Source organism: Salvelinus fontinalis, chromosome 38, assembly GCF_029448725.1.
Source record: "Salvelinus fontinalis isolate EN_2023a chromosome 38, ASM2944872v1, whole genome shotgun sequence".
Classification (NCBI taxonomy): Eukaryota; Metazoa; Chordata; class Actinopteri; order Salmoniformes; family Salmonidae; genus Salvelinus; species Salvelinus fontinalis.
This window is the reverse complement of record NC_074702.1, coordinates 21,684,098-21,699,321: the sequence shown is the minus strand read 5'-3', so window position 1 is coordinate 21,699,321 and position 15,224 is coordinate 21,684,098. Positions and strand designations below refer to the sequence as shown.

The 15,224-nt window shown below is 41.7% G+C and overlaps 1 protein-coding gene and 1 pseudogene across 2 annotated transcripts; one reads left to right on the top strand and one right to left on the bottom strand.

Annotated features, from left to right (window-relative positions):
• LOC129838088 (uncharacterized) lies at positions 1–8,555 on the bottom strand. 2 transcript variants are annotated; one of them, XM_055904801.1, is made up of 2 exons: positions 6,978–8,555; positions 1–6,703 (listed from the first exon to the last, which is right to left on the bottom strand). In XM_055904801.1, exon 2 carries the CDS (start codon positions 4,510–4,512, stop codon positions 3,430–3,432), a length of 1,083 nt encoding a protein of 360 aa, XP_055760776.1. In that variant the 5' UTR covers positions 4,513–6,703; positions 6,978–8,555; the 3' UTR covers positions 1–3,429. The 2 variants fall into 2 exon arrangements, with proteins under 2 accessions (XP_055760776.1, XP_055760777.1); XM_055904802.1 differs by having other exon boundaries at positions 1–7,044; positions 7,211–8,555.
• Positions 6,945–11,821, top strand: LOC129837552 (uncharacterized; annotated as a pseudogene).
• Positions 11,822–15,224: the final 3,403 nt, after the last annotated feature.

Genomic DNA, 15,224 nt, shown 5'->3' with positions numbered 1-15,224 from the left:
GCTGGACTCTTCACCGATCTTCCATACCTCCTCCGGAACATGAAATCCGTTCGTACCTCAAGTTCTGTGAGGTGGAAGAAACCTCTTTGTCCTGAAAGTTTACCCTCTCTCTAATACTGTTTGGCCATGAGGAGACTCTCAGGAATTTACGACGTCTCTCTGTGATCACAGCATGGGTTGAAGGAGGAAAGGGGGAGGCAGGGAGTGGCAGGGAGAGGGGAATGGGCTTTTATGTACCTAAACAGGCAACGTCATGACAGCTGTAATAATACTACTATTATGTTAGAATTAATGGTCCCGCTTTAAATGACGTTCAGATTATAAAGGCTTCATAAAGCCTTAAAAATGCATTCACAAGCAGTACATAAATGTTTACAAAGCATCTATAACCATATGTCATGCTTTATAAAGGGTTCATAAATGTGGCATAACTGTGTGACATAATCACCTATATCATATGTGATATAACCCACTAAGTCAAATATGATATTAACATGTGCTTTATAAAGGGTAACGTGCTGAAGGATGGCAAAAGCTCTAAAGGGATGTCATCTTAGTCACATTACACCTAATCTCGTTCCCAGACACTTCCGCCCAAATGCTCAGAAGGTCTGATGGACCATTGCATCAAACTTGGCCTTCATTAGTCAGGGTTAGGTTTCAAATCACATTTTAACAAGATAAAGTGTGGAAATGGGCAGGGTTTAGCCAAAATGATGACTTTTTGACTCTGTTAAGGAGTGACGATGACAAATACTTTACTCAGTAAGGTCACTGCTATAGAATTCTATGGTCACTCCCACTAAGCCCAATTTTGAATGGTTGATATCCCAGGCTTCAATGTGCTGTGTGAGCAATAGCCTGGGAACAACATTACACAAAGAAACACTTCCATTGATGAAAGACCCCAATCAATAAAGAAATTGAAAGTATCTTTCTTCTGGAACCAAGTTACATGTTCCTCAGTACATGTAACAGTATAACTTTACGTCGTCCCCTCGCCCCGACACGGGCGCGAACCAGGGACCCTCTGCACACATCAACAACTGACACCCACGAAGCGTCGTTACCCATCGCTCCACAAAAGCCGCGGCCCTTGCAGAGCAAGGGGCAACCCTACTTAAAGTCTCAGAGCAAGTGACGTAACTGATTGAAATGCTACTAGCGCGTACCCGCTAACTAGCTAGCCATTTCACATCCGTTACACTCACCCCCCCTTTCAACCTCCTCCTTTTCCGCAGCAACCAGTGATCCGGGTCAACAGCATCAATGTAACAGTATAACTTTACGGCGTCCCCTCGCCCCGACACGGGCGCAAACCTGGGACCCTCTGCACACATCAACAACGGTCGCCCACGAAGCACAGTCGTTACCCATCGCTCCACAAAGGCCGCGGCCCTTGCAGAGCAAGGGGCAACCCTACTTAAAGTCTCAGAGCAAGTAACGTAACTGATTGAAATGCTACTAGCGCGTACCCGCCAACTAGCTAGCCATTTCACATCCGTTACATACACAAACATGCAAACAACAAAAACGAGCCATACTGCACAGTGCTGGGCCCTGTCAAGTCTTTGACACATTCACCCACTTCCCCGCTGAAAGATCAGCCACAAAATGTCTGCACCATTGTAACATGTTGTAATCAAGCCCTGGTCCCCAGCACGGGAACAGAAGAGGACTAGCTGATGCAGTAGTCTCAGGTTGGACTACTCCAAATCATCTTGGTTCTGACACATAAACACAAGCTTTGCAGGTCCATCAACCCACTTAATACCTCTCGCACCCTTCAGTAACCTGTGGATCATGAGAGAAACGTAATAAACTTAATAAATCAGCAGAACTTTAATCACCTATTTATTAACACTTCATGTAGTGTCCAGTAATAATTAGTTTGAAATGAGACACCTTCGTATGACGCTGTACTTCATTTAAAGTCAATCTACTTTGGTCATTTATGACACATGCATAAATGCCTTATATCATGTGACGCTGTACTTACTATAACGTCAGACACCTTTGGTCATTCATAACACATGCATAATGGCTTAATGATGTTAACACAACTGTATTAACACTTAGGGAATTGGCATTAAAAGATAAAACAAGTAAACATGAAAGAAATGTTTAAACCATACAGTACATTTATTTTATTTGTACATTTTTAAAACAATACAAATACATGACATTTCAAAAAGTCCAGCAATGCCATTACATTGAACATTACACAGGGCTGTGAATGGTGTCATTTCATGGTGTCACTTCATGGGGCTCTAAATAATATGGAATGTGGCCGGCCTTTTACTCCACCCATTGTATTGGCGGCCAGATCACATCATGTGTGCTTACTGCACTACAGAAAACCTGCTAACAAAACAACAGTGCAGAGCATGCTCACTGAATTAAAGGGCAACTACACTTAAAAATATAAGTTTCTTAGATTTTTCCTCGAATTTAAAAGTCAAACCCTGGTGTGGTTTAAGAATTGTTGTGAACACAGAAAATTAAACGTTGTTTTTCTATTAAGAAAGTGTGAAAACACTGGGGGAAACCAGAAAGAATGGGGAAAATCTGAAACCTGGAAAAACAAAAACAAGAAAACGGAATTTAGGGGGGAAAAAGAAGTAGGCAACTTTAGAGTCTGTGTTCTCCTGCAGCACAGCATTTTGGGGGAAGATGAATTTGCATTTTGGGGGAAGTCAAGTCCAATATTGACTATGCACCCAAGAGGGAAAGAGATTGGGCCATTCTAGAAATGTTTTAGTGAAATATAATATATAACATTTTGCAGAAACTTTTATCCAAAGCGACTTACATTCATACGTGAATACATTTTTTACGTATAGGGTGTTGAATCGAACCCAATATCCTGCCGTTGCAATGTTCTACCAAGATGTATTACAGGGTTATAAATGCTTTGTGAAGCCACAATTTAATATGATTTATAAGTTCTTTATTAAGCGGTGCTCATGCCACCCTTTATAAAGCACAGGTTTGTATCATATTTGACATGGTGAGTTTTGTCCCCTTAGACATTGGTGGTTATGGCAAACAGTTATGCCACATTTATGAACCCTTTCCAAAGCATGGCATACGGTTATAGATGATGTGTAACACATTTATGTAGTGATTATGAAGGCTTTATGAAGGTTTTAGGAAGCCTTTATAAGCTGCACGTAATTTAAAGTGGGACCAAATTAATGAATAAACTTAATGAATAAATCTGTAATGTTTCCATTGTGTATTTGGTTGTTTGTGCTTCTGGTAGGTAAATAGGGCAATATGCGCTCCTTCATCCTTTGAACAACAATCCTCTTTTTGCCACATCCTGTTCCCTCTGAAGTTGTAGCCCTATCTTCTATTAGGGCCCCAAGTTATGGTCGGGATCACTGAAGATTATCTTATTGCATGCAACTTTATTACTTACCGGCCTCATATCATAGCACATGGCGAACAAGGTTTGAAGAACCATAAACATATGAAATTATTGGAGAGTCCATGCCCCAACGAATTTAGGTTTTGAGGGGGAAAGGGGGTGAAACTCATTATTGGGAATGTGTTCCTAGTTTGTCCACTCAGTGTACATGTGGCCAGTGACCCATAACTCCGGGAGAGTACTTCTAGTAGACAAAACAGGTTAAACATTATTAGACAGCTGTAACACACCACGGTGCGAGTGCGTGGAGGAACAGGGCTCTGGAGACACACAGGAAGCCTGGTGCGTGGTGTTAGCAACGGTGGTACTAGACTGGGGCGAGGAGGTGGCACCGGATAGACTGGACCGTGAAGGCGTACTGGAGCTCTTAAGCACCGAGCATGCCCAACCTTACCTGGTTGAATGCTCCCCGTAGCCAGGCCAGTGCGGCGAGGTGGAATAGCTCGCACTGGGCTATGCTGACGAACCGCGGACACCATGCGTAAGGCTGGTGCCATGTACACCGGCCCGAGGAGACGCACTGAAGACCAGATGCGTTGAGCCGGCTTCATGGCACCTGGCTCGATGCCCACTCTAGCCCGGCCGATACGTGGAGCTGGGATGTACCGCACCGGGCTAAGCACACGTACAGGAGACACTGTGCGCTCTTCCGCATACCACGGTGTCTGCCCGTACTCTCGCTCTCCACCGTAAGCCCGGGAAGTTGGCGCAGGTCTCCTACCTGACTTCGCCACACTCCCCTTAAGCCACCCCCCAAGAAATGTTTTGGGCTGTCTCTCGGGCTTCCTACCGCATCGCCGTATTGCCTCCATTCGCTGGTATCCCTCCTCACACTGCTCCAGAGAATCCCAGGCGGGCTCCAGCATTCTCCCTGGGTCGATCGCCCACCTGTCTATCTCCTCCCAAGTAGTGTAGTCCAGATTCTGCTCCCATGTCCATAATTCCTGACTTTGCTGCTGCTGCTGCCGCTGCTGCCCGTTACCACGCTGCTTGGTCCGAGTTTGGTGGGTGATTCTGTAACAGCTTTCTTCCTGGGATGAAGGAGAGGACCAAAACGCAGCGCGGCTAGTGTTCAACATGTTTAATAAAGAATAATAATGTGAACACTACAAGCTACAAAACAATAAATGTGAAAACCGAAAACAGTCCTATCTGGTGCAGAACACAAAGACAGAAAACAATCACCCACAAACCAACAGTGCAAACATGCTACCTTAATATGGTTCCCAATCAGAGACAATGATAAACACCTGCCTCTGATTGAGAACCATATTAGGCCAAACAACAAACCCAACATAGAAACACAAAACATAGAATGCGCACCCAGCTCACGTCCTGATCAACTAAACACAGACTGAACAAAGGAAATAAGGTCAGGAACGTGACAACAGCATATACACAGGCCTGAAATATCTCCTACATATTAGTTTTACTCAATGCAAGACTGCTGTCAATGACTAACAAGTTAACAATAGTTAAAACAATTAATAAAACATGATAAGCATATGTAATGCATATTTATGTTATACTGCATTTTACAGCTTTGTTTTAAAGAAACCATTTTAGGCTCTGTTGCTGCACTCTCCTGAAGTACAGGTCCACATATTGCAGGATGTGGTCCACTGCACTGAGCAGAAGGATGTCCGTGTTCTCATCAATGTCCAGCTCAGATGAGTAGTTCTTCAGTGGGACAATGTAGGCGGTGGACATGCCAAGCAGAGCCCCAATCTTGGTCATCTACACACGTGTGCACGCACAAACATGCACGCACACACACACATTTGTTTTACTATCCTTGTGGGGACCAAACAATTTATTCCCATTCAAAATCCTACTTTCCCTAAACCTAACTCCTAAATCTAACCCATAACCCTAATTCTAATCCTAACTGTATCCCTAAACCTAACCACTAAACCTAAAATAGGCTTTTTCCTTGTGGGAACCCCACTTCTCTGGATTTTCCTCATTTTACTATGCTAAGATTTCTGGTCCCCATGAGGATAGTAAAACCCCCCAAAAACACACACACACAGTGATTAAATCATACTGTATTCTTGATTTTTGGTTTGTTTAACTTCCAATATTTGAGATGAAATGAAGCTCCTCTTTTCAACCATCTGATGCTGCTGTTGTATTGGAAACATTTCTTCCACTTGGACACGGCAAACCGTGATTCTGCAATGCTGCTATATTTATTCAGTTTATTCAGCCTGGTAAAATGATTAGATAAACATACAACTAGTTTTAAATGACCATTTAAGACTGACTTAGAGGTGGTTTTGGACTATACGCATGTGTACTGTATGCTACAGCATGATAATAGGGCAATGGCCAGGTTGATGTCACCAGGTTGTTCCACTGAGTCTTCACAACACTCAAGGCCATCTTAGTGTGTCTGTGAAGCTTCCTCATGTCTTATGAACATACTCATGAGCATACTGTACAAGGAATACAAAAAGTGCAGTTCACACAAAAAGTACAGAGATTGGAATAAGATGACTAAATGTGATTTGCCTGTGTCAGGGCTCTGTATATGTAATGCTCCATGGCACAGTCTTGTTGGCCACTTTTGAAAAGTAAACAGTTCTTTGTACATTGCGAACATAGTGACTCAGAGGTCAGTGGACCCTTCCTATGTTCAATCCATTTTTGCCAGTCTCTGAGGGCTTAAAGAAATTGATTCCTCGTGTTCTCTATCGTCACCTCCTTTTTAAAGCACAGTTGTGGAAAAAGTACATAGCTGTCATACTTGAGTAAAAGTAAATATACTGCAGTAAAAAAAGATAGAAGTAAAAGTGTAAGTCACCCAGTAAAATTATCTTTACAAGTGCGTGAATTGGACCATTTTGCTGTCCTGCCTGAGTACTTTTGGGTGTCAGTGAAAATATATGGGAGTGAAAAGTAAACATAAAATAGGAATCTAGTGGAGTAAAAGTTGTCAAAGGTATTTTAACTAAGCTAAAATGTAGGATGAAGGGCAGTGCCATACCTGGGATTACTGTTACAATTGTTCTCCAGGGAGTTTCCAATGCGGATCTCAGCCCCGTTGATCCTCTCTGCTGAAGTATCTCTGTTGGTGATGATGACTGACGGAGGTGACTTGGTAAGTCTCCGGCAGGTCCACTCTCCACCAGGGGTTGGTCTCTCCCAAAGTGTGGCTGCAGGAGTGATCTTCGTAAGTCGAGTTCCATATTCCATCAATGGATCTTTTTGCAGTGCCTCCATAGAATGTGGAGGATTGGGCTGCTTTGCCCCCCAGAGCAACATACACTGTGGGCCAGAAGGAGAATAATGAGGATAGCTCAGAGCAACATTCACTGTGGGCCAGAATAAGAATAATGAGGATAGCTATTCAGCACACAGATCAACCATAAATCATGTTACCAGCTGATAATCTTCTTATATGTTATAAAATAGTTTTTAAAGACTGTATTTAAAGATCCACTTTTGAAATAATGACACTATTTTTATGCGTTAACTTTACATACAGAACAATAGAAAATAGATTCCCATGGGACCCAACAAGGTAAGGGGGTTTACCAACCTAATTCATCTTTAGATCCCCTTCCCATTCCCAGAATCCCCAGTAGGGAGTAACTTCTTTCATCTTGCTGATAGAAACAAATAGGAGAGGGTCACAGATAAACATCGACAGGTTCAGATGTTCTGTTCAACAGACAGTTCTTTGAAAGGTCACAGATCAGATAAAACATGTGACTGACACATTTTGCAATAGGCTTCTCAAAATGAAGTTACCATATACATTTGGGAACTTACTGTGTATGTATTGTGTTTGCATGCTCTGCATTAGAGGGGATTCCTTTAGGTCCTCAGAGACTGGCAAAAATGGATTGAACATAGGAAGGGTCCATTGACCTCTGAGTCACTATGTTCGCAATGTACAAAGAACTGTTTACTTTTCAAAAGTGGCCAACAAGACTGTGCCATGGAGCATTACATATACAAAGCCCTGACACAGGCAAGTCACATTTAGTCATCTTATTCCAATCTCTGTACTTTTTGTGTGAACTGCACTTTTTGTATTCCTTGTACAGTATGCTCATGAGTATGTTCATAAGACATGAGGAAGCTTCACAGAAACACTAAGACGGCCTTGAGTGTTGTGAAGACTCAGTGGAACAACCTGGTGACACATAAGTATGTTGCATAAATTCATAGATCTTTGTACTGTATTGGTAAGTGTAAACCTTCTATTTCCTTAAATACCATGTTGCCTTAAAGAAAACTACTGGTCAATCCTCACAGAACTCCTACATGGGGTCTCTGACAATGTCGTAGATGGAAGACGCCTCTCCATGCACAAAGACAAATCATGCAGCCGCACCAAGTCCCAAGTCAACCCATGGTGGAGGGTGGACTTGCAGCGAACTTACAACGTTACCTCCATAACAGTCACCAACATTGAAGACGTTGATCCAGAGATGATCGATGGTGCTGAAATCCACTTTAGAAACTATCTGCAGAATAACGGCAACAACAATCCATTGTGAGGAAGCTCGTCAGCAAATATTGACTTATTTAAAACACTAAAACACAGAGCGCATTTGATGTTTATGATTTGAGATCAAAAGCCTGATTATACGATTTCCTTCTTTAGGTGCGCTGTGATGTCCTCATATTCCGCGTGGGAGGTCATGACCTTTCAGTGCAGAGGGATCGAGGGTCGCTATGTGAACGTCTTCTTGCCGGGCTGCAATAAAGACCTGTCACTGTGTGAGGTGGAGGTGAATGTGGGCAGCCGTCCAGGTGAGGAGCAGACATTATATGGTATTGTCATCAATTAACTGAAGGGGCAATATATGATCACTTCATCTAAGTTTATAAGCTTGTTAGGGTGACAAAATCATGACATCTGGTCAAACTTGACCTATTCCTCAAAATTACAACAAATGTATTGGTCCTTTTACAGATATAGACAAACATCTTTCCTCTGGTATGTACAGGGTTTTAGTTCCTATTTCTCTGATGTGTTGTTGTTGGACATTAACTTGCCAACATGGTAGCTATTCGATGACTTGAAGCCATGGCTAACTGTCTTTTAAGCCTGTGACTCAAACCCTTATGTACTGTAATGTTTCCTGTAGAGAGGAGGGTGCAAGATATGAAGAGAGGGCAAAACATTCTATGCCTACATCATAAGACTCAATATGGTAATACAATATACAATATTTTTTACTTTTGTTGTACTATAGAGAATACAACCACTGTTTGAGAAAAAGTTTTAATTGAGATAATTAATTAGTACAGCTATGTACTGCATCTTGAACTGACAATGAACCATTTGTAATCCCAATGTTTTTAATCTTGTTTGTTCTGTGAAGAGAGTGCAGCCACTGTAGCCAGTCAGTCGTCGCAGTGGGACAAGTTTGGAAATGCCAACAATGCCATTGACCCGAATTGGACCAAATGGTATCTGGAGGGGTCCTGCAGCCACACGAAAGCAGATATCGACTCCTGGTGAGACCCACAACATCACCTACGTCACCATTACCAACAGAGGGGACTGCTGCTCCGATAGGATCAGTGGAGCAGAGATCCACGTTGGGGACTCACTGTTCAACAACGGCAATAGCAACCCACTGTGACTTATCTTCGTAACACAACTTCTGGCTGGCTACACAACGCACTATGTGTCATCCCAGTAACACAATTCTCCCTTAAACAACACAGCCATCTCCATAACTCATCATCATCAACTATGAGAATTTAACCAGACTTAAAGGGGCAATCCGGAGTTGAAACAATAACAAACGGTTCTCCCAGACTAGGGATGGGTCTGGAGAAATGTAACCACTCTTAAATTCATAGACATAGCTATGGATGCAAGGACTGACCATCTGTGAAATATTTTTTTTTGTTGGAACCATGTTTTGAGGCTATATAGTTTGTTTACATTTACTTTGTTTCAGAACATTGCATAAAACAAGATTATATTTTGTGTTCTGATGGGCTACGACAGTTGAACTAAGCTCATGAGGCATTTCTAAGTTACAGTAAATTCTTCAAGAATCCATCATTAATTTATACATCCCAAAATGGATTTAGCCACTACAGATTGCCCCTTTAAGCTTTCAGGAAATTCATCCCTGATCCCTTATTTTGATCAAATACTGTTTGTCCCGCAATCTTCTCATAAAATATAACAATGCTCAAGATTACTATACCTGTAGGTGTGCCGGGATTCCATACATCCCTGCTGGGCAAACCAGGACATTTCCGTGCGGTGGGATATCGTGGCGCGATGTCAACATTCTCCTCCCAGGAAAAGAGAAGTGCCGGACTTTGTGTGAGGTGGAACTGCACTCAAGCACCTTTCAGGCAGGTATGGGCTCCATCATTCAGAATGTACACCTTCTCCAGCAGATGCCTTTTTTAATTCTTGTTTACGGATTATTATTTTTTTACTCTACTCCCTTTCTCCCTGTGCCTCTCCTTTTTCCAGCCCTACCTTCAACTGCCACTGAGACAGCTGTTACAGCTCCAAACCTAAACCTGGCCTGGCTGTGGGATCTTCTGAGATCCCTCAGAAGACTTGCCATTCGGAGAGGTCAGCTACTCCTACATCCAATGATACAGTCCCCTCCAGGCTAAAATTGGGACCAGAAATCAGACATTTTTAACCAGAGCCTTGTAATTTTTCTGAGCAAACCCCATCCCTCTTGTTTGAATGAAGGCAACGTGGCGCTGATAGGAAGAGCGACCCAGTTGTCCAAGCTAAGCCGTCTGACCCATGCCGAGAACGCCATCGATGGTCGCCTGGATGCAGAGTGCCTCTCTGGCTCCTGTGCCCACACCCGGCTGCAGAGCGACCCCTGGTGGAGGGTGGACCTGGCTGTTCGCAAAGTCACCTCCATTACCATCACTAACAGAGAGGACTGCTGCCCCTGGAGGCAGGACGCGGCAGAGATTCTCATCGGAAGCTCCCTGAAGAACAACGGCAACAGTAACCCTCAGTGAGCAGGCTGAGCAAATATGTTGACAATAAACTACTCACAAATCTGTACTTCTACTAAAGTACTAGTACATGAAAAGCACAATGCAACCAAAGAGAACTACTAACACAGTACTAAAGTACTACTATAATTGCCACACTGCTACAATGTAGTTACTGTAACAGTACTATTTCAGAACCAATGGGATCACCTAAATAAAGGATACATAATATAAATCCTGTAGGCTATTGTATGAATGACTCCTAATCTACCTGGCAGGTGTGCTGTGATCTCATCCATAGCGGCTGGGGACTCTGTCACCTTCCAGTGCCACGGGATGGAGGGACATCATCCGCCCGGGCTGCTTCAACCCGTGCTTGGTGGGTATATGATGGATTAGAATTGGGGTAAATTCATAGAGATGTACAAAAGAGCTCTTCCACTATCTTTGCAATGGCCACTTCTGTGAGAGCATGGGCAGCGCCATTGAGGGCTGTCCCCATTTTAAAGTTGTCCATTTCTTCTTCTTCTACTTCTATGAGTGTATTGGCAGTACCAAAATGAACTGAAAAGGTGCATACCACTACCTACTTTGCTGGAATGTGTATAGTTTGAACAGATAGATTTACTGCCACCTGCAATTATGGAATGTTTCCTCAGGTGTATAATTCATTGGCTGAACACTCCTACTGACCTACTGTGATCCTTCCTTAACCCATTGCAAGTCCTACCCAGTTGACTACTTCAAAATGGTGAAAATCCTCAATGCACATGCCAGGTTGTCGGACACATGCTACCTCTAACCAACTCAATGGGTCAATTACATTTCAACACAGTTGATTCACGAAAGGCCAAATCCTAACTTCAAATCGATGTATTTACCTCAAGTTTCATGCATTAGGATTAGCCCTGAAATGAGTTGACGTGGTAGTTTCAATCCTGCTTTTGCATTGATTTCCCTCACTTCTCGTCTTCTATTTCTCCACTGACGAAGAGACCTATAATCAAAACAGTACAGACGAAGAGACGTTTGATCATGAGAAAATATCAATTGAGACACAATATCCAGTTGATACAGTGCATGGTAAGTTACCCACATAGTCTGCAAACTGCAAGCAAACCCGCTTGCTTTCGTTGTGTGTCACTAAGGCTGTTTACATAGGCAGCTCACTTCTGATAATTTTTCCACTCATTTGTCTTTTGACTAATCAGATTAGCTCTGATTATGATCTGATGTGAAAAGATCTGATGTGATTGGTCAAAAGACAAATTATTGGGAAAAAGATCAGAATAGGGCTGCCTGTGTAAATGCAGCCTATTACACTTACAGTGCCTTCAGAAAGTATTCACACCCCTTTGACTATTTACACATTTTGTTGTTACAGCCTGAATTTAAAATAGATTAAAAAAATATTAAAATGTCACTGGCACAATATCCTGAATATTTGTCCTGAATACAAAATGTTATGTTTGGGGCAAATCCAATACATTACTGAGTACCACTCTCCATATTTTCAAGCATAGTTGTGGCTGCAATATGTTATGGGTATACTTATAATGGTTAATTAAACTTATTTGGGACTGGGGGGCAGTATTGAGTAGCTTGGATAATAAGGTGCCCAGAGTAAACTGCCTGCTACTCAGGCCCAAAAGCTAGAATATGCATATAATTAGTAGATTTGGATAGAAAACAATCTGAAGTTTCTAAAACTGTTTGAATGATGTCTGTGAGTATAACAGAGCTCATATGGCAGGCAGAAACCTGAGAAACAATCCAACCAGGAAGTGGGAAATGTGAGGTTTGTAGTTTTTCAAGTCATTGCCTATCGAATATACAGTGTCTATGGAGTCATATTGCACTTCCTAAGGCTTCCACTAGATGTCAACAGTCTTTAGAACCTTGTTTCAGGCTTCTACTGTGAAGGGGGAGAGAATAAGAGCTGTTTGAGTCAGGTGTCTGGCAGAATGCCATGAGCTCAGTCAGGCACACCCCCGTGAGAGTTAGCTGCGTTCCTTTTCCTTTCTAAAGACAAAGGAATTTTCCGGTTGAAACATTATTGAAGATTTATGATAAAAACATCCTAAAGATCGATTCTATACATCGTTTGACATGTTTCTACGGACTGTAATATAACTTTTTTGACTTTTCGTCTGAAATAAGCGATCGCGCATTGAGCATTTGGATTACTGGGATAAACGCGCGAACAAAAAGGAGGTATTTGGACATAAATTATGGACTTTATCGAACAAAACAAACATTTATTGTGTAACTGGGATTCCTGGGAGTGCATTCCGATGAAGATCATCAAAGGTAAGTGAATATTTATAACGCTATTTCTGACTTTTGTGACACCTCTCCTTCCTTGGAAAATGGCTGTATGTTTTTCTGTGGCTAGGTGCTGACCTAACATAATCGCAAGGTGTGCTTTCGCCGTAAAGCCTTTTTGAAATATGACACAGCGGTTGCATTAAGGAGAAGTTTATAATTCCATGCAGAATACTTGTATCTTTTATCAATGTTTATTATGAGTATTTCTGTAATTTGATGTGGCTCTCTGCACTTTCACCGGATGTTTGTTTGAGACAATGCATTTCTGAACATAACACACCAATTTCAAATGAGGTGTTTGGACATAAAGATTAACTTTATCGAACAAAACACACATTTATTGTGTAACATGAAGCCTTGTGAGTGCCATCTGATGAAGATCATCAAAGGTTAGTGATTAATTTAATCGCTATTTCTGACTTTTGTGAGCCCTCTCCTTGGCTGGAAAATGGTTGTATGGTTTTCTGTGACTAGGTGCTGACCTAACATAATCGTTTGGTTTGCTTTAGCCGTAAAGCCTATTTGAAATCGAACAATGTGGCTGGATTTACAAGAAGTTTATCTTTAAAATGCTGTATAATACTTGAATGTTTGAGGAATTTTAATTATGGGATTTCTGTTGTTTTGAATTTGGCGTCCTGCAATTTCACTGGCTGTTGTTGACGCTAGCGTCCCACATATCCCAGAGAGGTTGGGCTTGGGAGTTTTTCTGAATAAAAAATAAATGGAATGGACCTAATTCTAGAAGAAAACCTGGTTCATTCTGCTTTCCACCAGACACTGGGAGATTAATTCTCCTTTCAGCAGGACAACAACCTAAAACACAAGGACAAATATACACTGGAGTTGTTTACCAAGAAGACAGTAAATGTTCCTGAGTGGCCGGGCTACAGTTTTGAATTAAATCTACGGCAAGACAAATATATGGCAAGACTTGAAAATGGTTGTCTAGCAATGATCAACAACCAATTTGAAAGAGCTTGAAGAATTTTGAAAAGAATAATGGCTAAATGCACAATCCAGATGTGTGGAAGCTCTTAGAGCAGGGTTCCCCGACTGGTGGCCCGCAGATGATATTCCCCAAATTTGGCCCGAGGGTTATATTATTTGTTTCCCCACGTTTTCTGAACAAACAAAATAATATACAGTATCAGTCAAAAGTTTGGACACCTGCTCATTCAAGGGTTTTTCTTTATTTTTACTATTTTCTACATTGTAGAATAATAGTGAAGACATCAAAACTATTCAAAAACATATGGAATCATGCAGTAACCAAAGAAGTGTTAAACAAATAAAAATATATTTTGTTTATTTTGATTTGCACACACTTGGCATTCTCTCAACCAGATTCATGAGGTAGTCGCTTGGAATGAATTTCAATTAACAAGTGTGCCTTGTTAAAAGTTTTGTGGAATTTCTTTCCTTCTTAATGCGTTTGAGCCAATCAGTTATGTGGGGTGGTATACAGAAGATAGCCCTATTTGGTAAAAGACTAAGTCCATATTATGGCAAGAACAGCTCAAATAAGCAAAGAGAAACGAAGGTCAGTCAATCCGGAAAATTTCAAGAACTTTGAAAGTTTCTTCAAGTGCAGTCGCAAAAAACATGATGAAACTGAATTCTAAATAAATCACTGTCAGTGTCACCAGCAAAGCACCCTGACCTCTATGCTTCACGGTGGGAACCACGCATGCGGAGATCATCCGTTCACCTACTCTGCATCTCACAAAGACACGGCGGTTGGTTCCAAAAATATCCAATTTGGACACATCAGACCAAATGACAAGATTTCCACCGGTCTAATGTACATTGCTCATGTTTCTTGGCCCAAGCAAGTCTCTTCTTATTGGTGTCCTTTAGTAGTGGTTTCTTTGCAGAAATTCAACCATGAAGGCCTGATTCATGCAGTCTCATCTGAACAGTTGTTGAGATGTGTCTGTTACTTGAACTCTGTGAAGCACTTATTTGGGATGAAATCTGAGGTGCAGTTAACTGTAATGAACTTATCCTCTGCAGCAGAGGTAGCTCTGGGTCTTCCTTTCCTGTGGCGGTCCTCATGAGAGCCAGTTTCATCATAGTGCTTGATGGTATTTGCAACTGCACTTGAAGAAATGTTCCGTATTGACTGACCTTCATGTCTTAAAGTAATGATGGACTGTTATTTCTCTTTGCTTATTTGAGCTGTTCTTGCCATAATATGGACTTGGTCTTTTACAAAATAGGGCCACCTTCTGTATACCACCCCAACTGACTGGCTCAAACGCATTAAGAAGGAAAGAAATTCCACAAATGAACTTTTAACAAGGCACACTTGTTAATTGAAATGTATTCTAAGTCATTACCTCATGAAGCTGGTTGAGAGAATGCCAAGGGTGTGCAGAGCTGTCATCAAGGCAAAGGGTGGCTGAAGAATCTCAAATATATTTTGATTTGTTAAACACTTTGTTGGTTACTACATGACTTCATGTGTTATTTCATAGTTTTGATGTCTTCACCATTATTCTACAAT